Below are 25305 nucleotides of genomic sequence, written 5' to 3' on the forward strand. Positions count from 1 at the left end.
CTACCGTAACGGACATCTTTTCATACACCGTGGGCAGCCAAACTGTCACCCACCTTGGAAATTCAAGGTTACGAGAGCATTTACTATGCGAAATCTAAGGTCTCATATGAGAGGCCCATACTTGAAGGACATAAACTTGAAGCGCGGTTACGTTGAGACAAAACCAGTGCTGGAAATAGGGGGGGGATGTTATTTCCCCCAGTTAACGTAAACTTTCATGAAGCATCGCCCCAGCTACAATAGTTTGCAATATATCCCCCACCCACTGCAGTCTCCATGTTAATCCACAGAAGCATCCACCACATATACCGAAACTTGACCAGCCCCCACCCCACCCCCTTAGCTAGAAAAAGAAATTTTCACTTCGAGCAAACTGCTTTGTGTCATTAGAGTAACAATAATATTTCGCTTTTATCTTTTACTTTGAGATAACTACTACTAACTCTCTAGCCTTCTTAAACCCGAAGGTTTATGGCTGCAGCAACACAGCAAGATCAATCCAGTCTTTTCCATCCTTACCGATTCCCTTTAGGTCCATTCAACGATATCCCTCAATCTTCGTCTCTTAGCCTTCCTACAGGTCTCTTACCATCAGGTTTCCCAACAAGAATCCTGTAAACTCTTTATTTCCTCTTCCATTCGTGCCATTATGGCCTGCCCATCTACTATACTACACTATCGACTCACGAAATCCTGTTTAAAATAATTTTAAATGCATAGAATATTTATCAGTAAATACTTTCATCCTACGTACTAAGCTTCAAACGGCATTTTAAAACCTTAATACACGTTTAATTCATGTAATAGACCAAATTATAGATTGATATATTTTCGAGACTACGAGTATTCTTCTGGAAAATATTTTTAAACAGAAAAACAACATACATTTGTCAGAAACTTACAATTATTAAAATTAGTTGTAGGTAATGAAATGTTGCATCAAAATTTGGATTGGATTTACAATTATAACCTATTTTAGGGTGACCAGATCCTTACCAGCAAAAAACAGTACACACACATACCATGACAAACTTTCTTCAAAAAAGGAAAGACATAAAGGACAAAAGTTTTAAAATTAATTATTCTTTTATTTGATGAATCCCCAAAGTATATGAGTGGCATAAAACAAAAATGAAAACTAAATGTATTTAAAATTTGACATATTAAACAAACTACAGTTGTGAGCAAAATTTTGTTGAGAACATGTCAATACACTTTAAGTCTTTAAAACAATTCCAGTAACTTCAAATTAACAAATATTTCATAATCAAATGTACCAATATTTAATTATCATCCTTAATGGTTCTGTACTTTTGCTTCGAGTGAATAGCATGTAATAACTTTGTATTTCCCATATCCATATCATGTTTTTCACTACAGGTACAACTGAAATTATATTTAGTTATTATTAGGTGTTTCAGAGTTTCAGTTTTCAATTGAGATTTCTCAGCAGTCCCCATGTTATTCATTAATGAGAAAACTCTCTCAGTGGGTGCATTTGTGGCTGAAAGGCACAAACTGAACTCTACAATATCAATTACTTGATAAAAGGAAATACATTTTTCCTGAAAATATTTTAATATCTCAACCCATCTTAAACCTACTCTAATTTGAGCAGTGTTCCATGCTTTCAGTTTTGCAAGAGTAGCATACGCTCTTACATTTGAAATTTCATCAAAGAGATAAGAATCATTAAGTTGCCTTCTTGACCTTTTGTTGAAACATTGTACGCTATTTTGCACCCTGTCCCATTCTATCATCGAATCAAGTTTTACCCAATCCAACACAGTCATTTCAGAAAAGGGAGAGGGCCACTGCTTAATATTTTCAATACAAGTTGAATAAAATGAACGCACATGTTTCTTAAAACTGCTGCTTACAATTTTTGTTCTTTAGGCCCAAAATTCTTGTTTCGAAAAAATGTAGAAAGAGTAGCACTAGATGCAGCAGCAGCGTCGGCAGATTTGTGTTTTGCCGTTTGCAGATATCGTGTTATTTCAGACCTTCCACTGCTTGCAATTGAAAACTCACCTGAACATTTTTCACAGTGAACATCACTATCGCTTTTGCCTTAAAATATTTGGACTTCGGAGACCTGAGTAGAAATCAGGACATTTCGCAGGACATATGTGAAAGAAAGGACATATCTTAATTTTATACATGGCTTCGCATTCTGCAGGACAGCCCATCAAAAAAAAGGACTGTACTGCGAAAATCAGTACGGATGGTCACCCTAACCTATTTGATACACTCTTCACAGATTAGAACAGCCGAAAACAATTGTAACTTAATTGAGTTAATAATCATGGTTTGTTTCAATTAACCTTTTTCTGACTTGTTTTAATGTAAACGTTACCTTACCTATGTCAAATACTTAATCAAACGTGACTGTCTTGTTTCTGCCTTGTTGATTGCTCGAGAAAGTTAACTAATGTCTGCGTTGGTGGAGAGACATAAAAGACGAAACAAATTTGTGACCAGATGTATAAAATATATAACTTGAAGAAAAATGCACAGTGATAATGAAGGAATTTATTGTTGAAATATCGAGGAAAGAAAGTATACAATTAGTCCACATTCTGGCACTAGCAAGAACTAGCTAGCTTCTTTTGAAAACATAGAGAACCTAGCAATTTCGTAAGCTTTCGTGCAGCTGGGAACACGGATCTTTGAGGACCTATCTTTTGTCTTGTAATTACGATATCTGTTTCCCATTATCTAAAACGACAGTTGAATACATACGTTGTGCGTGTGTGAAGAAGTACAAATATCCTCTGATAGCGAACCTGTTCTTCTGGGCTGGCCTTGAGACACTTCAGTTGCAGAAATGAGGAACGTAACACCTACAATTGTGGCGTTGCTGGTCCTAATAGGACTTTGGTAAGTACGTACACATTTGTGAGACACTTGTAAGGGAAACAGTCGTAGCATGGGATTTAGCCTTAAACTTTCATATCATAGATTTGTTAATACTTGCAGGGCTACTACAAAAGAAATATACATTTTCAATTTCTTATAAAACATAAACTATTCGTAATATTGACATGAATTTTGCGCTGGTAGGTTGAGGAACTGTGGAAGTTTCGATAGGACACATTGTTGGTGTTTATTGTTGTCGCTGATTGTTGTTCCGGCGCAACAATTGCTAAGATGGCTGCAAACGCTATTGAAAAAGAATCATATTGTGTTCTTGAACTAGCCAAAACAAACTCCGTTACTGTCGTAAAACGACATTTTCGAACACGTTTCGGAAAACCAGCACCTACTAGACAGTCGATCTAAGATTGGTACAGAAAATTTGAAACATTGTGTTTGTAAAGTCAAAAGTCCGGGAAGACCCGCCGTGTCAGAAGAAAAAGTGGATCGTGTCAGTGCTGTTTTCCAGCAAAGTACACAAAAGTCCACAGCAAGGGCTAGTTTGAAACTACAAATGCCACAACTAATCATTATGTGCGCTCAACATTCAGAAAATGTTTTATTTTATTTATTTTATTCCACAACCTTCCAAAAGTGTAGACGCAGGTATCTTACACCGGGTTTGGGTTGAATATGATTATCGTCTTGATGTGTGCCGTGTGACACAAGGAGCACATATTGAACATCTGTGAGTTCCCAAAACAAAACTTAAAGAATTACTTTATAAAACAGTGAAAAGTGTTTCCTGATAACATAAATAGTTTTGGATTTATAAAGCATTGAAAGTGTCTATTTCTTATTTCGTAGCCCTGTATATTGATATCAATCAATAGAACTTGGCTTGGCATTACCTCAGCATGAACCGGCTCTGGAGCTCACCTAGTCTCTAATAAATGGATATCTTGGTGGCAATCTTGAGAGTAAAGGCGGCGAGCGTGGTACACCGGACGGCAAAAGAAACTGTAGGCGAATTGTCAGTCACTATCTTCATTCAGTTTATTTTCCTTATACTGTGATGATATTGAATTGAAATAAAACGTCACACAGGCTTCGAATCAACAGATTTCCATTTCTTTAAACAACACAGGGCGTGGAATAAATGTATAATGAATTTAGCGATGGACAAATTGCCCACTATTATCTTTTTCTCGTTGGCTGTATTGAAGTGAAGCTTTACTTCACTGTGGATCCAAAATGGATGTGATCTCTTTTGAGCTTTCAGTACCAGCCATTAACCGCGTACATATTCTCTTGGAAAGTAAACTTGATATTTTTGGATTTGTTTACAGTTGCAGAGCCAAACTACGTCTATTAGATATATAGAAGAGACAAATTTAGTTGTAAGAATTATCATATATTTTCCGTTTCAGGAGCCGTGTCAGCTCAGAAGTGGTGGTTGAGCAGGTAACCAGTCCCCTCACTCACTCGGAAGGTCCCCACTGGGACGCAGAAGAGCAAGTCCTCTACTATGTGGACATTGCAGGACAATTTGTTAACCGCTACGATCCTTCCACTGGCGAATTAACACAAGCTCACTTCTGTAAGTTTTACAAGAGCTTGCCATGGTTTACAATAGCTAATACTGTCAATTACATTTATTATCGTAGTTAAAGGCGGTAAATACCATAAAACTGCATTGCTTCATTCAAATTTATCTTGTGGTCATCTTTGTTATGCAATTGAAAATGGTCTCCTTCTCCATAAATAATCTTGCAGTCTAATATCTAGCAATCGAATATGTGAGATTCGATTCTCAGCTGTAAAGTAGGTACTGTTACGACCTGTCTTTCGTTTCGGAATTCACCCTCTGAGCGTTATTGTTGGTTGGTGACATTGACCCCTGGGGTGTAAGGGGTGACCCTTCCCGAAGACACCCAAATGCCAACCTCACTTCTACGTAATACACTTTGGACTGCATTTTGTAGACTAGCGAGGCTCTCGCATCTGGACTCACGGGCAGTATAATTATTCGTAGGACTCATATCCTTGTGTGTTTGCGATTGTCGTTTCGTCCATTTCATCTAATCACCTTCAATCCTCATCTTTACGAGTAGCCCAAAAAGTGGCAGAAAAGTGAAGTAAAATGAAGCAAATCAATCAATCAAACATTAATCTCTGAGCGAAGAGGCAGACGTAAAGAACTTACAGTACAAACTGTGGTAAATTTCTGTGTACTTCGCTACAGCAGATTTTTGGCATATTTAAGAGCTACGACCCTAGATATCCTGGTTTCAATTTCGAGTTAAACGCACGGCCATGAATTTAGGGGTTGTAATTAGTGCCACAACACACTTTCTTCTCGTCTTCTATCTTACCCAACCCAGCCTAACTGTCACTAATGACGTCACGTCAGCCAATCGGATTGCTTAAAACTGTAGTGGCAGCAATCACTACCGAAATTAGGCGGTGGCAGAAGTTTGTGCTGTTGCCACGTCGGAGCACCAACCCGTGTGTTCGGAGGTTTAAGAGAATGAAAGATCTCGTTGTAGAGTTGGTCTTCGTAATCCATGTGATACAAACGGACAGCATTTGCTTGAAAGGTCAGGAATGACACAAAAGTGCCCCGGAGAGAGGTCGGTATGACGCTCGAACTAGGCAACGCTGCCCGGTTGACGTGGCCACACAGTGCGCGGGAACCAGCGACTTTTGTCCCGCTCTCGCTTTGCTTTTTCCATGTGTGGTACCAGCACAATTCTGCCCAGCCACCTATTTACATATACATTTTATTATCTGTATCGTGATCAATGGCCAAACATGTGTGAAATATGTGGATTGACATGAGGAAGGTGGAATAGTCACACAAATTTCTACGAAGGGTTGCCATATCTCCCCCGACTGTTTATATTCAGTATCGGGGGAAGATTTGCTGCTGCGAGTGACTGGAAAAGAGGCATCGCCTAAGATGCCTTCTCTGTCGGTAGTAACGCCAGTTTCGCAGATTGTGTTGATTCACCTCTTCTTAAAAGTAAAGTACAGCATGAACTCATGTTGTTCTACCTCAGCTATAAGGAATTACCATTTGGGCCTATGGGGAATCCATGCAACATTCTTATCTTTGTTTGAAGTTGTATAATAACATTTTGTTTTCCAATTTTTCCAAACAGCTCAAGGACCAGTGACCCTGGTCGTTCCCGTGGCCGATCAGCCCAATACGTTTGTGATCGGTCTTGGCAGAGATCTCGCTATCATCACTTGGGATGGAAAGAACAACAGCGCCGTCACCACAGACGTCATCGCTTCCGTCGACCAAGACAAACCACAGAATCGCTTCAATGACGGGAAAGCGGACCGCAGCGGCCGCCTCTGGGCAGGTACTACTTTCTTACTCCTCCAACTATGTCCATTACTCAGACATGTAGTATGTTTATCCGTCAAGATGTTTGTGAAAGGAGTTGTGGGCGGAGTGTGACTTGCAGCTCTCCTCGTCACCAATAATAGAGAAACCCATTTGGTTTTTAACGTGAAATAGCCTCTTGAATAGATACGAAATATTTTGCTATAAGTCAGCGACCAATTCTGCAAGTAAAGCAGTACTTCGATTTGAGATTGATTAATTTATTCGGTCCACTAAATCATGCATATTACAATAGGTACAATGATGTGGGACCAAAATTTATAAGTACAAAAGTTTTAACAGCGATTATTACATACTCCCACATGATTTTTTTTACGTCGTGGAAACATATGAAGTTCCAAATATTACATTTATTAAACGTGTATATATTTATTCCATATATAAATCATACATATTACAATAGGTACAATGATGTGAAAATTCCCATACATAAAACGTTGGGGCCTGGTCTAGAAACTTTGCCTAGTATAAGGAACCATAAGCCAATTTTTTTATGAATGCAGCCCTCCTAACATAACAATAAGTAGCATGAGCCGCTCAATTTCAATTTTCGTATTTAAGATAGCTTTTCCCATATGAGTACTAGGTTAATCTCAAGGATGATCACGATAAACTAAAGAAATTAAACACAATGACAGAAATCGAAGTCGTCCAGAAGACTCGAAACTAGAACCCTTTGATGATAGCACTTAAATCTAGCCACTCAGAGTGTATGGTATTCAATTTGACGTGTATCATATGTGTATAATTTTTGGTGTGCCTCTCTAAAGAAGCTAAGAGAAAAGAGTGGAGTTAACTGGATATGAATAAAGCCAGATGACTTAAGTTTTTTAAAGAAATTAGTCTCATTTGTATTTGAGATGTTTAACTTGCACCTACCCATATAAAGTAACAATAACTTCATTCTTTTCTTATAAATTCACCAGGAACCATGGGACAAGATGGGTCCTTGTTCAGCATCGCACAAAACGAGCCCCTAAGGACTCAGGTGACACCAGTCTCCATCTCAAACGGACTTACATGGAATGACGACGACACCCTCATGTACTACATCGACAGCACAACTCACAAAGTAGATGCTCTCGATTTTGACATCGAGCAAGGTGAAATAAGTAAGTTGCTTATTCCTAGAATACCATAACTTCCGATAATAATTTGTTGATACAATAATCCTGATATCAAAGTGAGTTATTTTGCTAAGGCCTTTTTTTTTTTTTTTTAACATTTTCACTCAAAATGTTTTCTTGAGAAAAATCAGATGGAAAATCTTTTATAATTTGAGCATGCCATGAATTTTATGTACAGAGTTAAAATTTGCCAATCTAATCTTTGCAGTATGCATGAAAATCGCAAAACTGTTGCTGGTTAATTATTATCTTCCGTGCGAATACACAACAAGGAAAATCTAGATAATTATATTGTTTTATACCTTCAACCATTCTGCTGGTTGCCCTTTTCTTCACTTTGCGTGTTGAGTGCCCATTTACAGTTAGACATTTCAGTCCTCATATTTTGATATTGTAAATGAGCTCTTCCTTGTGATGCAATAGATCACTAGGGTTACATTATTTCCTTCCACCTGTAACCATCGACCTGTAATTTAAACAAGTTGAAAGTTTGTACAATATAAATAATTTGGAAAACTCTTATTATATGTATTAATAGTTTTCTATCCCTCACAGGTAATAGAAGAACAATTTTCGATCTAGAGGCCAACAACATTTACGGAATCGATCCGGATGGCATGACGATCGATACAAATGGCAATCTCTGGGTAGCTTTGTTCGGCGGTTCTAGGGTGAGTAGAATAAGTAACGAGTAGTCTGTTGCAGAAACTGAATGAGAATTTGAATTTAGTAGTTGCTGTATGGTCCAAAGCATGCACTGTCCCGAGACCTTTGCACCTCAATAATCCTGAAGGTGAATTAGTTGAAGCTTGGTATTGTTTAGAGATTCAACTACATGTTTCTTGATTGTTTTCGTGGCATGATCCTAGGCAGTTCAGAATGGATCTACTCGAGTGGCAAGGTTTCCATCAGTGACGTGCGGTGACGTCGACACTTGGGGTAGCAATCAGTGGTGTGCTCAAGGGGTTGGGGTTGGTGTGGGTCATACCACTCCCCCGTTTAGGACACAGTATTCCTAAAAATAGAACGTCAATAACAGGAAAAGATTGCAAAATGATGAATGAGTACTAAAAAAGTACACGTAACCTCCACCCCCACTCGAAAATTAAAAAGATTTCATTTGACTACTAAGCCAGAGATCCTGGGTTTGAATCTCGGCTTGACCATGGGTATTCTTTGAGTGTGTCCCTTCATCAATTATATTGTATCATCTTCGCGATTAGCCAAAAGTGGCGGAGAAGGGAAGTAAAATAAACCAAATCAATCAATCAATCAATGATTTGACTTGATTTTTGTTACTTAGTGCCGCTTTTTTCTCATATTTGGTTAATTGCGAAGATGATACGATAAATTAATGACGGGACAAACACAAAGAACACCCATGCCCAGGTCGGGGTTCGAACCAGGAACTCCTGTTGTTGTAGCGCACTGTGATAACCATTCCCCCACGGTTGGTTGATTTGGTGTTTTAAGTCCACTTTATGCACTGTAACAAAACACACTTTTTTGTAGTTTCTTCAATAATATTAATTTGGCTTCTTGAGTTCTGAGATACATTTTTCATTTCAAATTATTTCATTATTCACTGCAAAGTACGACAACACAGGAAGAAGTACACAAAGTACGTACAACACAGGAACAAGAATGCGCGCTCATCACAGGTTTAAATCCCGGCCTGGATTGTTCGAGGTCCCTTCATCAATTTCATCATATCATCACTCATCCTCATTTTCACGATAACAAAATGTGGCAGAAAAGCGAAGTAAAATAAACCAAACCAACAACAATATGAACGTGCTTTATCTTGCCCAAATAAATACATCCGTTGGAGGCCAAGAGATTAGTATATTTAAATAAAATACTACTAAAACGAGAGCGAGAGAGAGCCTGAGCAAATATTTGTAATTTAATCATTATATATTCCATATTTGAAAAAAAAAATAAAGAAAGAAAGCATAACATTATTGTCTGCACATAACATGTTCCCATTTCATAAATAATAAAACTACATCCCATAAGGTTCTGTAAATACAGAGAACATACGTAAGTACTCCAGAAAATTTTCCCTTGAGTTCTTTAGAGGATTTACAAAGAATCAAGGGAAACCAATCCCCTATCTGTCCTATAGGAGATAGACTGGGGGACCTGAAACCACGGGCTTTCAACCATTGCAGCGGGGGCGAGGGGACAAGGGAGGTAGAGGCAGAAATCTTCCCTTTTCCTTCCGGCGACCATTTCTACCTGGAACTGGTATGGCGGAAGAAGAGCGAGCTAGGCCAGTTTTGCCCGCGGATCACACCGAGGGACGAGAAGCGCGTGAAAAAGAGTGTTGCATATGAACTGTGGTTTTAACAAGACAATAAATATTGTGATTTGAAAATAATTATAGATGTGAGATTGATTAATCTATCTCTGCTAGACTAGCTACTCCTCAGTGCATGTCACTGGTTTCCATGGTTTGAGCCATGACAAAATGGTTCATTTTAATGGTTCAGTTCCCATCCTAAATAGTTCATCTAGTTCCGATTGGCCTGTGAAAAAGTATATTTATACTTATTTATAAGCACGGAGAAGTTTTCCTCTTGTACAGAAACACTACGCATTTTTGCAGAATATAAATCCAGTATTTATATTTCAAGAGCAGACTATTTTAAACATAATCGTTTGAAAGATTTTGTTCTGACAATTTATGCAAGTTTCAGCTAAAAGTCAAAATTTGATTTTGTAGATCTTGATTTCTGTAAGAAATGATATTTTGAAAGTGGATAAGACTGATATATCTAAAACCGTAAACTAAGGTCTAAATCACCATCCCTGAGACCTTTTGTAAACAAACGGTCTCACCGAATCGATGTATCACTCCGCGTCAGCTGATCCATGACCGCAATCATCTGCTGTTACACTTATAGTTCGCCGCACCTATTCGTTTTATATAAGAGCCTCTGAATGTGAGAACCCGTTCTCAAAACATCAGACGAATATGTAGCCGCATACATTGTTACTCTCCCGGTCATTCTCTCTTTCATAACCCTTAAAACTGCAGACACTGACACACCACTGCACTGGGATACCAACTTAACCACTTCATTTACTGGTTTCTCAGGATACTACTGACAGAACGTTACATAAATATTGAGTAGAATCTGTTTCTCGCCCCCTTTCAAAGGCTGTCCTTGCTGGTGTTTTGAAAACAAGCTCGAAGTAAACGGAGACTTTCCCTCACGCATAGAACTCGGCATGTTATTTTTCTAAGGCTAAGTCAGGCAATATTACTAAGATGCACTACTTCCTTGCTGTTCACATGATTATTTTTAGAAAATAACCAATGTTATAAAATATCATTATGTACACAAATCTCTAAGCTCATTGAAAGTTATATTACTACAAAATGTTCACACTTATCTTGCCTTGCCATGTCACCAAGTTATTTTACGAAGTGCACTATATTTGGCGGAACAAAAATCGTTATTAGGATGCTTGTCAAAGTTTCCAACCGCAATAAATTTATGAACTTTTTGTCTTGTTTTGATCATCATCAATATATTTATTGGACTTACAGCAATGCATATGGCTGTTTATGCCCATTATATATTTTATTTACATAAGATACAATTTACATAAAATCTACAAACAAATTTCAAATACACTCCTATCTATATCAAACCTTAGAAATATACATTACCATGTTATATCATTTTGTCTAAAAAATTCAAGTAAAATATATTCAAAGAAAGAAGCCAAATTTATGGGAAATGATTACTGGTGCAAAGAGTTAACCATAAAGGTGAAGCAATAAGTAAAAAAAGAAAGAGCATTGGGTTTAAAGTGAGACGTCATTTGCGGCAGCGTATCCCATACTACAAATTGGCCATTGTTTTACCTTACGTAATGAATCCTGTAACAACGCTGGATTTTCGTGTGGATTATTTTACTTCTATGAGTTTGCAATGCTTTCTGCATGCAGGTGGTTTTTTATACAGAAGGTGTCAGGGTTTGTGATTTGATTCCTTTTACTGAATCTTAGAGTTGGAAGAGGTATGAAGGGAGTGCCCTTCAAGTAAATGTTTATTTTGTTCTCTTGTTCATTTTCTGAGGAATTGTTTTACTCTTTTTAAGAACTAAATTAATCAAATTTATTCGAAAGGTGATTAACGTGAATCCAACAACTGGGGAACTGCTGACCGACGTATCCATCCCAGCAGACGAGGTGACGTCAGTGGCCTTTGGAGGCCCCAACCTGGATGAGCTCTACGTGACAACTGCTCACTTGAATCATTGGTCAGAGAAAGCTGGAAGTGTTTTCAGAGTTACCGGCTTGGGTGTGAAAGGATACGCTGGCCAACCATTTGTATATTCAAACTGAGCCCATTCAAATGTTTTCCAATAATGTAAATTGCAAGAAATAAACAAAAAATAATAAGCAATCCTCCAATATTGAACAAATTCATATTTATTTTTGAGTCAAAGCTGCATGAAAATCCGAATTTGGTTCATGATTCACAAAAAAGTTTGATATTGAATGAGAATCTAGACAAAATAAGTTCATTTACAATAGTTTTAAAACATTATTACCACATAGATAAATTATTATTTGCAATTTGAAGAATCCAGACCCACTGCACTTTCATGTTCGTGTTGTTTTAGTTATCCATAACATTAACAAAATATAGTAGCTATACAATGTATATACCTTAACCCTAGTATACCATAATAGTACAGAGCGATGTATTTATAAAGACTAATAATCTCACAGCAGTAGGCTTTCGATAAACCTTAATTCTATAAGTCTTAGTGTATTACTGGTACCAAATATATGGTTAAGAAAGCCCAATAAGCATGACTGCAAACATCATTAGTACGATGTGGAAGCTGCTATACATTTCCATCTGGTAGGGAAGTGACTAGTACCGTCAAATGGGTATGAAGAAAACTACTTGTAACAGCCAAAAAATCATAGACAATTAATAGGATTTGCCCTGACAGTATGTGCCAGTGGCGTAGCAGCCGCCCCCGCAACCCTCACTTTGCGGGGTTACCCCCAAGGTTTTTGGGCCCCGCAATGTTCTCTCTGTGTTCCTGAAATTTTGTATAATCTTAGAAATGTAACATATAGTGTCATTTATTTATGTGTGACTCAACAGTGATACATCTCGAACTGAAAATTCTTTAAGGTGAACACTGGATACAAAAATTCCCTCATTTTTTTTATTTTTATTTTCTATCAGTGAACTTAGAATATACGAATTAGCACAGTTGTATCGTACGAGTTAATGGTCACTGCAAATAACTTCACGGCTCAGTGTTCATTATTATTTTCTAATATGTGGAACGTGGTCGAGTGAGTTTCCAGTAACATAAGACGTCTTGGATAATAAGCAGGGGGGTGTACTCGCAGGGGCATCTCCTGACCCTGAACTTAAGGCGTTGGCAAAGAAGGAATGTTAACCCCTCCCCCTCTCATTTCTGTGAACAAATATTACAAATTTTCTCCAAACATTTTTGGTGTAAATTTAGAAATACTTAGAAAAACATTAAATTACATAAATTATTTTAAATGAAGTAAACACTTCATTTAAAATATTAATATATTTGAAGGGTAAGAAGAAGCAAGGACTGTCAAAGAACAGTTTAAACTAGAAAATTAATGTTCAATACTTTGCCATACAATTAGTTTTTAAAGCAAGAGTTTGCAACCAGAGGGGTTGGGGGAACTCCCAACACGCCCTACAAAAAACCTGGACATAAGAATGACCCGTTCATTGAAAAACAGCTAAAATGCACATGAGCATTCCCGGTTTTTCCCCTTACCCTTCATTTATCCTTCCAAAAAGTAAATTTTGAAAAATCAACTGCTCATTTCTTAGTTACTTGAATTCCAGCTCTATTCTTCTTTCTTTAGAGAGAAATGAGCTGATCACCGCCTCATAAAATTTGGATTTATCCCCTTCTCGCAGTTTAGAAAGTAATTCTTTCTCGATGGAGATAAGCCTTAAATTCGTCATAGGGTTCTGAGTTTGAGTAGAGCGGCAGAATGTGTGGATCCTCTTCAGTGATGAGAACGATCTCTCGACAGATGATGTCGTGGAAGGATTTGTTGCGATCAACACTGCTAATTTATATATATATATATATATATATTGGTGTTTTCTCTGATCCTTCAGTGGAAGCATGCCAAACATAACGTTCATTCTGTAGTTTGGTTAAATTAAACAGACTGCCATAAATTTCCTGCAATTTATGTACAGTGTCTCTCAAAAGTTTTAGGACAACGACATTTTAAACTAGGCAACCCAATTTACACAAGGCGTTGGTGGGTTGCGTGTAGAGTTAGGCTCAATTTCAGGGTTGCCACATGCACAATAGATATTTATAAAATACGCGAAAGAAATAAAAACAAAGACGTGAGACAAAACGAAAGGTGACAAAGGAGAGGAAAAAGAGATAGCGAAAGGAGAAGAGGAAAAGTAGAAGAGAGAAGAAAGAAAGGATAGACGAGGAGAGGAGATTTAGTGAGGAGACGAGAAGAGGAGAGTGGAGAGTAAAGTAAAGGAGAGAGAAAGAGAAGAACGAAAATAAGAGGAGAGTGGAGAGTAAAGTAAAGGAGAGAAAAAGAGAAGAACAAAAAGAAGAGGAGAAGAGTGCAGTGGAGTCGGAAATCTAAGACAGGAGAAGAGATACGAGGTGGAGATGAGTGGGATGGAGATAAGATGCGAGAAAAGTAGGGAAGGCGATATGAGATAAAAGCAGAGCGAGCAGAATGAGGTGAGAGGAGAAAGAGAAGAGAAGAACAGAAGGGACTGAAGAGAAGAGGTAGTTGCAGAAAATATCGTATCAGCGTCAAGAATTGATACATTGGTCAAATTATCGACATGAAACATTCAATAACATTTTGAAATGCATTAGATCGGTTCGAAATGCCTGTTGGCTTAGTTCAGAGCAAGGTAAAATCTTCCATGTAAGATCTTTGATTTTACCTGCGATTATACCACTAAAAACATGAATGTAATTTGAATATTTATAAGAATTATCCAATTTTTGTCCACTTCTCGGTTCGTTGAAATGGAGACTTTGCAATTTAATATTTAATATAGCTGCTATACTACAAGAAAGCAATTCAAAATTAAAGTAAAAGGTCAACTACATGTATACCCAACGACATTTACAATATTGAGGGACAGAATACTTAAAAAATTGCTGTTCCAATCGAAGGTAAGGGCGTGGTGTAGTGGTTAGAGTTCTCGATTGGGCTGCCAGCGGTCCCAGGTTCGATCCTCCATATTAGGTGTTCTTTTTTTTTAATTCTCCTTTTATTATAAACTAGAGCATGGTAACATTATTTGTGAAAGCAGTGTATAGTGGCTACATTGTTCTGCATATGGAATTTATAAAAATTAAACAAATAAATGAATTGACACACATTAAAAGGGATATTTTCATGTATAAGATCGTGAATTATGATATTCTAACGATAATTGTGTACTGCTTCAAAGACATTGACAAATATTAATGAAATAACTATTTATATTTGTGGCAATTCAGGACATACTAATTTTACCCCTTTCCCACACGAGTTCAATGCAAGGATACTTCTGCAAATATCGATTGACAAGTTTTCATAATGTGCAATTCTCCATTAAATGTTTTCGCCGAGTCGTACTACCTTCGTTTTCCTTGTTACAAACAAGTATTGTTTGCACATTACATGTAGGAGGAGAGTTGCATCTACAGTTGGGAGCTGAGAAGACTGCAAGGCTGAGGAATGCGAAACTGACCTGCCTGTTGTCGCAGTGTGCAGCCAGCTCGTCTTCCCTTCAGGGTGGCAACGACATAAATAAAAAAGTCATGGTACGAAAACGCATTGCAAATGAATGGAACATATTACATAGTAACAAGTGAAAGCAATACTAATAATGGAATAAAACTTCACAAATCAAAGCAATCTGCTTCCAACGTGACTAAGAAAGTAAAGGTGTGTGCGTGCTTTTTGTGTATTTCCTAGCGTCTTGTTAATGCTTCTTTCCTGGACATGGAACAATTATAATAATTTTAACTTATGCAGGGTAGTACATTTTCTCCCTCGTTTGTATTTACATTTTGGTATGTAGCATCGCTTTTCTGCAACTTTCGGATTATGGAACATGAAGTTGTAATGTCTCGGCCCCATTGATTTATCCACCAACTACGCCCTAACACCCATGGGTGTCCGCAAGGGGTGGGCAAGAGGGGGCCACGCCCCCCCCCCCCCATGGAAAATGAATGTGTACATAAAAATGATATAATTCACACAATTTCATTTCAATCACAGTAATTTATGTTAATTATTATAAATTCGTTGAAGAAACATGATAATTTCAGACTGAAACAGTGTTTTTTGAGGGGGCATCACTTATTTAGATGAAAATATGTGTCCTTTGCCCCTCCCTGGAAAAAAATACCTTGCTTGCCCCTCCCTGGAAAGAATCCTGCGGACGTCCATGCTAACACCCCACACAATTTTTATAAAAGGATTATTATGGTCATTTTGGGTCTAAGTATACCTTTTCACACAGATAAACACAAACTTACACCCCTCAAATAAAAAAAAAATCTGAATAAACCTTTGCTCAACCCCCGAGTCGGCTTTCCCTCTTTTCGTTGCATGTTAATTCTATTGATAGTTAACCTTCAGCGACCCACTTTACTAGATATAGTCTCTCTATACATATACATTTACTTATACACACATGCCAGAACATTCATTCGATTTTTAAAACAAATTCATTTCGGAAAACACGGAAGAAGTGTGAATTCCTATGCCGTTGCTGGTCTTTGAGATGTCCCGTGGCTGACATCATCCGTGGAGGTTCAAGAATGGTTCCGAACTTTTCCGAACGCCAGACTGCACCTCACACTGTAAGTCCCGATTCCATTATCAGATTCTCACCCTTCTCGCCCTTTCCTACAGGGACTTCTGCATGTCTGGCAACACTGAAAAATTGAACACCAAGTCGAAGCTTCCCTCCCCACACTACCTCCCCGTTCACCCCCGAACCTCACCCCGCACTGGCAGTCTTCTCAGCTCCCAACTGTACATTTCACATTGGTCAGCTCCTTCTACTTACTTCTAGGAGCGAAAGCATGTAGGGTGGTGTTTACCGTCCAGGACTGTCAATCTGATGGTCGTAGGTTCAAACCCTTCCGGTGGCAGAAAATTTTCGTAAGTTTTAGACCTATCCCATTGTGTTCATTGTTCACGCCGTGTGAAACGGAATGATTCAGTTTGGAATTAACGATGGGGGGAGGGGAAATATTAAATTGCAAAGTCTCCATTTCAACGAACCGAGAAGTGGACAAAAATTGGATAATTCTTATAAATATTCAAATTACATTCATGTTTTTAGTGGTATAATCGCAGGTAAAATCAAAGATCTTACATGGAAGATTTTATCTTGCTCTGAACTAAGCCAAAAGGCATTTCGAACCGATCTAATACATTTCAAAATGTTATTGAATGTTTCATGTCGATAATTTGACCAATGCATCAATTCTTGACGCTGATACGATATTTTCTGCAACTACCTCTTCTCTTCAGTCCCTTCCGTTCTTCTCTTCTCCTTCTCCTGTCCCCTCCTGCTCGCTCTGCTTTTATCTCATATCGCCTTCCCTACTTTTCTCGCATCTTATCTCCATCCCACTCATCTCCACCTCGTATCCCCTCTCCTGTCTTAGATTTCCGACTCCACTGCACTCTTTTCCTCTTCTTTTCGTTCTTCTCTTTTTCTCTCCTTTACTTTGCTCTCCACTCTCCTCTTCTTTTCGTTCTTCTCTTTTTCTCTCCTTTACTTTACTCTCCACTCTCCTCTTCTCTCATCTTTCCTCCATTTTCCTCATCTCTCTCCTAGAATCTTTTTCCATTTTCCTCACTACATCTCCTCTCCTCGTCTATCCTCTCTTTCTTCTCTCCTCTGCTTTTCCTCTTCTCCTTTCGCTCTCTCTTTTTCCTCTCTTTTGTCACCTTTCGTTTTGTCTCACGTCTTTGTTTTTATTTCTTTCGCGTATTTTATAAATATCTATTGTGCATGTGGCAACCCTGAAATTGAGCCTAACTCTACACGCAACCCACCAACGCTTTGTGTAAATTGGGTTGCCTAGTTTAAAATGTCGTTGTCCTAAAACTTTTGAGAGACACTGTACAAGATGGTGAGGAAAGTTTTATCTTTTATTGAAGTAGCCCCGTTTTGTGGGATTTAGTAAATCAAAATATTGCAACTTTTCAAATGATGAGAATCTAATTGTTATCTGGTTGCTGATATTATCAATGATTTCCAAGTAAAGCCTCCGGCAGTGGTCTTTCTGTGATTCGTTGTTCAGTCGCCTCCTTTTCATTTCAACAACCTCTTCCTTTTCTACTGCACCAGTTATAGAATTCCATAGTGTTTCGAAATTCTCCCTTTCCATTTGCAGCTGGTGTTGAAATTCAGTTATTTTATTACTGCAATACAAAATATCAACGTTTTTAGACTGCAATATACTGAATAATATTTCTGAAAAGGCAAGCAAGTTGGATAAAGCCTTTATTAAAAATATATTTTCGAAATCCTTCAGGAAGCTAAAAAATATTTTTGAAGTCATTGCAGTCAAATGATCAAAGTCTCCACTTTCAGTAACATGTTCAAAGAACATAAGCAGTGCTTCTCTGTTGTCACTGACTGTCCACACTAGCCTAGAGGTAAAATTCCATCTGGTAGGAGCTAATGATGGGAGCTTTCTGGACATGAGAGCAGAAAGTTCGTGTAACCTCTCTGGAGAATGAGAGAAAAATGTAGGCAGTGATTTAAGACCACAAAAGAACACCTTAAGTCTTAAGCTCTGTGCTGCAACAATCGTTAGAATGTAAAAAAAAGTTCATGACCTGAACATAACAATGCGTAAAAAAAGTTTTCTGAACTTTGCTTTGAAGGCCATTCAAATGGCCACTCATTACCGAAGATCCATCGTATGTCTGGGCAATTAATATATCCCCACACTTATATTTATCCATTATTTCAGTCACATGATTAAAAAGAGCTCCTGCAGTTTTATCAGCGCTCATGTCATGAAATCCAAGAAATCTTTCAATGACTTTTTTCTGTGAGGCCGAAAAAAACGTAACACGGTTGACACCTGAGATTTATTGCTAATGTCGGATGTTTCATCTACCATGATAGCCACAAAGTCTGTGTTTTGAATAGAATTTAATAAATGTTCTTTTACTGAGGGATCAAACTCGGCACTTGCAATAAGGAATTCCATGTAATTGCCCTTATTTAGAGATCCTGCGTTTTCCTCATGGCCTGGGAATGGCAGTTCTTGCTTTGCTAAATAGCAGACGGCGTTAATCAACCTCTTTAATATTTCCCTGTTCTTTTTTACTTTTTCATTTTGTAGCTCTACTTCAGCTTTTCGTTGAGTATCGCAAAAGAACGTCAATTCTAGTAGGGGTGGCAACAAAACTACTAAATTTAAAGAAACTAGAAAGATGCAATTCAGACTCACTGTGTTTTTGCACTGCAGTATTGAGATGATTCAAATCCCCATACCCTTGATAATTCCAAACACCTTTTTTAGTCTAGAATAATAAACATGCCCAACAATAAAATTTATTCACCATATCACACCCGCAAAGCCAGTCTGAAATTTCATAGAGTTATTATCGAAAATGTCTCTCAAAACATTTTCCAGCACCACTTTTTCCTTTAACACATGTTGACATTGTGAGATTCGGACATGGTCGACCATTGTCAATCACTTGTTTCTCCTCTGAATACGAAAGCGAAGAAAATGATTTATTTAAATACTTTTGCACAACACTTTCACTATTCTCCATCTTAAAATAATCGCATCACTTCACACCACATGTTTAAAAAATAATGCACAACAATCACGAGCAAAACAATGCGGAACGCGGGGTGAATGAAAGCCAAAATCGTTGGGAACAAATACAAGTCACGGACTGATCTGCCTGTCTGACAACCACTGCGCGCTGCCCCGCGTTCGAAAACTACCAGGCGCTCAAAATCGTAATATAAAAGTACAGATACTTTCTTCTTTATTTCATTTTCCTTTGGCCGTTGACACACTATTTACACACCCAGAGAAATCGCCACCAGTACCTGTACTGGCTCAGCCAGAGGGGTCCGAGTAACTTGACATGTGGGTCCCCGTCGGAATGCGAATTATTTTAATTGTCAGCAGCTGGTCATCGATAGGAAAAAACCCTAATCTTATATCTTTATATGCCAGTTGTCAAAATCTTGTATCGTGTAAATTGTCTACAGTTATGAATCCCGTAGGAAGATTCAGTTGCTCAGTCAGTATGTTTCTTGTGCCACACAATAAACAATCAAACTTGGTAATTCATGAGATTTTACGAGTAATGCTCATTTTACGTGTGGTAGTTAAAATGTAACTCCCAAAAAATCTTTTCAAGGGTCCCCACTATTTTTCATATTCAAATAAGACCTAAGTAAAATTCCACATTGTCAACGCCTTTTATATGTTAGATGTTATTCTTGTTTTGTAGTTGTAGCGTGACAATGCAGTTAATTTTTCTTTAGATATTAAACACTTCAAAGGGGCCCACACACTCGGTAAGAGGCGGTACCCTGGACGATATCTCCTTGCCTAAGGGGCAGCACCCTCTCTTCTGTCGCACAGGGTACAGTATACTGAAGTTCAGTATTGAACTTTTAAGGGCATTCCTGTCGAGCCAGTTCTTCTTTTCCAGAGTGTGTTCCTAGTTTATTATGATTTACATTGCTCGAAGTGGAAATTTCTAGCTAGAAGTTTGCTTGGTCGAATTTGAGAACGCTTGTATGGATCAACATGGAGACAATGCATTAGTCTTATGCAAATTATCCTAACTGGGGAATGCTTTATGTAAACTGTCTTAACTGGAGAAATAGCATCTCAATGTTTACGACCGTCCCCCCCCCCCCATCCTAAAACATATTTCGATCTCTATGATCTATAAAATACAGATCTCATTTCATGAAAAAGTCTAAGCAACGTATGCTCTGTGGTAGGCTTATATCCAAAAGAAATGGCATCATTACAATTATGACTAATAATATCGAGGTTCACTGACATTAAAATTATACATAGTGTCTATGTGGCAACAATGTTCTGAGGGACAAGTTCTTTCGACCGGCTTTTCATTAATTGACGCAATCAGAGGCACCAACTTCATTGTGAGGTCAAGATTGACAACAATATTTTCTTTCTATGCATAATGTATACTTCTGGAGGAATTTAGGGGGAGGCCTAAAGTTGGTGCTATGGACGCATTTTTCAATTAATATAGTCCCATCGCCCCCTCTATTGCCTATCTCCAAACTGGAGTTACTATTTCCTTCTATTAGATTTCAGTTCCGCAAAAGAGCATTTTTTCAATATCTGTGAATAAATGTATGTAATGTATTTTTTTAATGTTTCAAGATAAAATACAATATTTGGCCTCCCCCTCCTCCAAGAAAGAATCCTGGCTGCGCTACTGTGTTAAAGTAAAAGATAATATTTGATTTTTTTTCTTCCAATTATTCGTTCAGAAATTTTATCATCCTGATTTAGTTTCCAGAAGCTACTACACTGATATATTAACGATAACAAAAAATGAGAAAGCAAAATATTTGGGGTAAAAGTTAATTTATTGTACAACTGTGTGTGGTTGGGGGGGAGGAGGGGGCAGACTAGCCAACTATTGTACGTCCATCCTACGATCTGGCATCATTAATGATATATACATTATAGGACTATCGATTTCTTTTACTAAGGGGGCCCCAAATATTTTACTTGCAGGGGGGGCACAGAAAAATGCGCTACGCCACTGGTATGTGCCATAAGTCTATTGCCAGAGAATGACTCATAAAATGATTGCATAAATTCAAGCAACTCAAACTTTAAAATTATATTAGACTTTCCTGCGGATGTTTAAAACATAGTGTTTTAAATGTTTAAAAAACAAGCATATGTTCTTTTTATAATTGAAGAGCATATGGATGAAACAAATTTGTTTACGGCAAATTAGTATGTATGCGCGCGCACACACTCGTTTTTGCAACAAAAGTCATGAAAATTCAGGACTTAGAATTTTCAGAAATCCATTTTGTACCTTACGTTATAGATTCATGTGTAGGACGAAATTCATCCCCACCATATTTCGGGACATTACTGTGTCGCAAAGAAGCTTTTCGGGGCATCAGGACAAATGATACAATTCCGGGACTGTCCCAGAAAACCTGGAACGTATAGCATCTTTAATAAAGTGTTTACTTTATAACAAGAAACAGAAAAGGTCATTCCTTGGATGATTCCTTACCAACCATAGAAAAGAAGTCTTCTTGACATTGTTTTATATGCATTATTTGTTTAAAACATAGAGTTTTATTTGTTTCTAAGTAAAGGAAAAAAGAAACACAAATTTTGCCAACCTGTCTTGGCATTGTGATAAGCTTCACTACTCTTCAAGTTGGTTATTGACTAACCTGGGGTAATGCATGGGGAAACAATGACACTATGTTTTAAGTATAGAGAGCTTTAAGCTTAACAAAACACAAAACATGCTGCTGACAACCCCTGCAGCAGCATATATGAAAATCCATGCCTTAAAAGCACAAAGGATGCAAATGAAAATTAATGAACACAGTCATGGACAATTTGTTGAGCAATACTTGTGCAACACAATATACTCCCATTAGTTGAGAATGTTGGACAAAAACAGCCAAATGGAAAACTGTAAGTCCAGTAAACAATAATGATGGATGATTAAAAACCCGATGTAATTTTTCCCAGTCAGTGGTAAATGGACAATTCAGGTAAACCTGTGAGAATTTGAATCAGTGTTGAACATTTGCGACACATAGAAAAAAAAATCATGTCTTCTACGAATTATCTTCAAAAAGATGTGTACAACCTTTCCTACACAAATGAAGATGAACAAGAAGGTTCCTTGACTTTTCCAAGGACAGCTGTTGCTGAATACAGAAGTAACCAGGAATCCCGTGAAGACCAACTAAGTTCAAAAGATGTGAAGCAGTTAGCAGAAGCCAGCGCACAAAGCAATTTAAGTGATAAGCATTCTGGAATTATCAGTGACATCTTGGAATTGATAGAATGCCCCGTGTGTCTGAAGGTATCACATACCCCAATGATTCTTTGTGTCAGAGGTCATAATGTATGCGAGAACTGCTACACTAAATTGAATCCGAGAAAGTGTCCAATATGCAGAGGCAAGTTTTCAGAAGGTAGGAACTACGTTGTAGGAGCAATTGCTATTCGTCTGTGTGAACCCTGCAAGTATGCAGGGTGTAAAGAAACAATGTTACCAGATCAGTTGGAAGAGCATCAAGAAGTCTGCAAATTCAGACCACACCGTTGTCCTGTTGAAGGTTGCAGAATATCCTTCAGTTTTGCTAACTTGCTAGCACATTTTCAGGAATTGCATTCATCGCAGATAGATAATGTCGTCGTGCCAGACCCGAAAGCTACCAGGTTCAGAAAGATATGGCAAACGACCCTGTACACAGACAAGACAAACAGCAAGATTTGTCAGCTAGGAAATTTTGGACTTATTATGTTGCACTTGGTTATAGATCCTGCAGGTTGTGGAATGATGTACTTCCAACACTTGTCTCCACCCAAAGAACATTGCAGGGTCGTGGCTACATTGCATGTGTACAATGAAAATGGGAAGAAAATACTGTCTTTTTTCTTAGAAGCGGCACCTGTTGATACAAACCCCAAAAAACTGCCTTTGAAGCAATGTGCACACATCTGCATAATGTTCAATGGGTCAGAAATAATATGCAAATCTACATTAAGAATATGGCATGTGAAGGACAGTCTTAGTTTGGAATAATCATCATGATTCGCAAATTCCTTGCAATTTAAAAAGTGTTTTTTTTCCCCCTTCATGTTTTTGCATGAGCAAACTTATTTGTCCAGAGAATAAACCATACACTATTGAAATTTGTTTGCTGAATTATGTATTACAGTAAGTACTAGAGCGAGAACTTTTCACTCGATTGAATAGCAAATGAAATTCAGAACTCTTTGCTCATCACGACGTCACGAGAGCATAATGCTAGATTTGGCAAAAAGAGCAGTATGCACTCGAAGCCTGGCAGTACACATATAACCATCGTTTGTCTTTGGTAGTGGGCTCTCAAATATGGATCGTGAAGTGAAAGATGCAATGAAATTGAAACTTAAGTGAACATAGTCATCATCTTCATACTAAAATGCAGTTCAGTCTATCTGATGATTGTGGGCTGAAACTACCAGCGTGGATATTTTATACATATATCTGTCCACAATTATTGTTACATTAAAATGATATTCGATTGTTTATGCTCGAGAGTGGAAGATTTGAGTGATTACACATGAGAGGAAGTGGTCCCATGCACTACTCTAGTAAGTACTAAGTATCCAATGAATGTGGTGGATTCAGAAGGCATGCCTTGGTCATGGAGTTCATTGGTATAATACAACTGAATTGGTTTACTAATTTTTATATTCATAATTTGTCACAAAATAGGTAAATGGAAAGACAATTTTGTCATTATATAAAGAACATCCCATAAGTAATGTTAAGTATTGACCATTTTAATGCATGAGAAAATGTATCCACATAATGTTTAACAACAAATTATAAATGCACTTATGGCTTTATTTAGAGATGGTGCCACTGGCAGTTTTCGTACTTACTAATGTCCACCTCAAATACCTCAACAGCAGTCAATCCTAGTTAGTTTTCAAAAAATGGAACTCATTCCAGTTCAAGTAATGACCCACCTAATTAAACACAAATTCTAATTCATTGTTTACAAACATGCTGGAATGTTACAGGCCATACAGAAAATTCTATCTTGGCCATGTAAGTTGTCTTCCTTCAGTCCTTGACAAATTTTAGCAGCTGTATTTGACTGGCTGCCCAGGCAATCCTTTCACACCTAGTCCTGTTACCCTGAACGTAACTCCAGCCAGCGGTTGTTGCTCCAGCTGCTCTTCACTGAGGAAAATCTGAGCGGTTGTGACGTAGAGCTCATCCAGATTCTTCCCACCAAAAGCCATCGACGTAACATGTGACGTGGGGATCTCCACTCGGGACAACAGTTCACCTCTCGATGGATCCACTCGGATCACCTGTTTACACAGACAAGAGAATTCTAGTGAAGTCAGCGTTAGCACTTTAGTGCATTTGATTTTGTTGTTAATCCCAATGCTTAAAGTGGTTTCATTCAATAGCCGGAGTACCAAACACAAATGAATAGACATGACTACTATTTCTACTCATACTACTACAAATAATAATAAAATGAATAGACATGACTAGTACTACTACTATAATAATAATAATAATAATAATAGATGCATATTACAATAACAATGGTATATTTTATTACAATTAGTGCTTTTTCTGGGAAGAAAGGTTATGCTACTCTTCAAGTTGGTTTGTTATTTGTTATTGTGTTCATCATATTGATTGATTTGCTTCCAAAGACTACAATTTTGTTCAAGTAGGTACATCTGTAGTATAGGACATGCCCAAGTGGAATACATAATAATAAAGATTTGTAAAGAACTACTCTAAATATTGTGGTATGCTCATAAATGATCATGCATCCACGTAGATACAGACACACTTTTTTCATTAAAATGTTTTTAGTTTTCTTCTCACCTATGAAGATGCCTGTATGGCACATCGTTGCGTACCGCCAGAAAAAAAGCACCTATTGTTATTATTATTTGCATCGAAAGTAAATATATGAGCACAAGACTTGTCACGTCTGTCATTTCAGGAAATTAACTTCTCATTTGCATCAATAGCATTATCTGAATAAATTTATATATTTTTTATAAATTTCCGGACCACCCACAGACTGGAGACAA

The 25305-nt window shown here is 37.7% G+C and overlaps 2 protein-coding genes across 3 annotated transcripts in view; one reads left to right on the forward strand and one right to left on the reverse strand.

Moving 5' to 3' along the window:
- LOC145996898 (regucalcin-like) overlaps window positions 1-11842 on the forward strand; it is a 113105-nt gene extending 101263 nt beyond the window's left edge. The window contains exons 1-6 of one of the 2 annotated variants that reach the window (XM_083133461.1): window positions 2749-2880; window positions 4287-4456; window positions 6021-6227; window positions 7198-7383; window positions 7954-8069; window positions 11543-11841. In XM_083133461.1, the coding sequence (XP_082989587.1) occupies window positions 2828-2880; window positions 4287-4456; window positions 6021-6227; window positions 7198-7383; window positions 7954-8069; window positions 11543-11761 (951 nt within the window). In that variant the 5' untranslated portion in view covers window positions 2749-2827 and the 3' untranslated portion in view covers window positions 11762-11841. Of the gene's footprint in view, window positions 1-2748; window positions 2881-4286; window positions 4457-6020; window positions 6228-7197; window positions 7384-7953; window positions 8070-11542 lie in introns of those variants that run through there. The other variant, XM_083133470.1, reaches the window with a different exon arrangement.
- Window positions 11843-23992: 12150 nt separating this feature from the next.
- Window positions 23993-25305, reverse strand: part of LOC145984008 (uncharacterized) — a 33594-nt gene continuing 32281 nt past the window's right edge. Inside the window, exon 13 of the mRNA XM_083117314.1 lies at window positions 23993-24558. Within this exon, the coding sequence (XP_082973440.1) occupies window positions 24322-24558 (237 nt within the window). The 3' untranslated portion in view covers window positions 23993-24321. The remainder of the gene's footprint in view (window positions 24559-25305) is intronic.

The sequence above is a fragment of the Lepisma saccharinum genome, chromosome 1 (assembly GCF_977018435.1).
Source record: "Lepisma saccharinum chromosome 1, izLepSacc3.1, whole genome shotgun sequence".
Taxonomy (NCBI): domain Eukaryota; kingdom Metazoa; phylum Arthropoda; class Insecta; order Zygentoma; family Lepismatidae; genus Lepisma; species Lepisma saccharinum.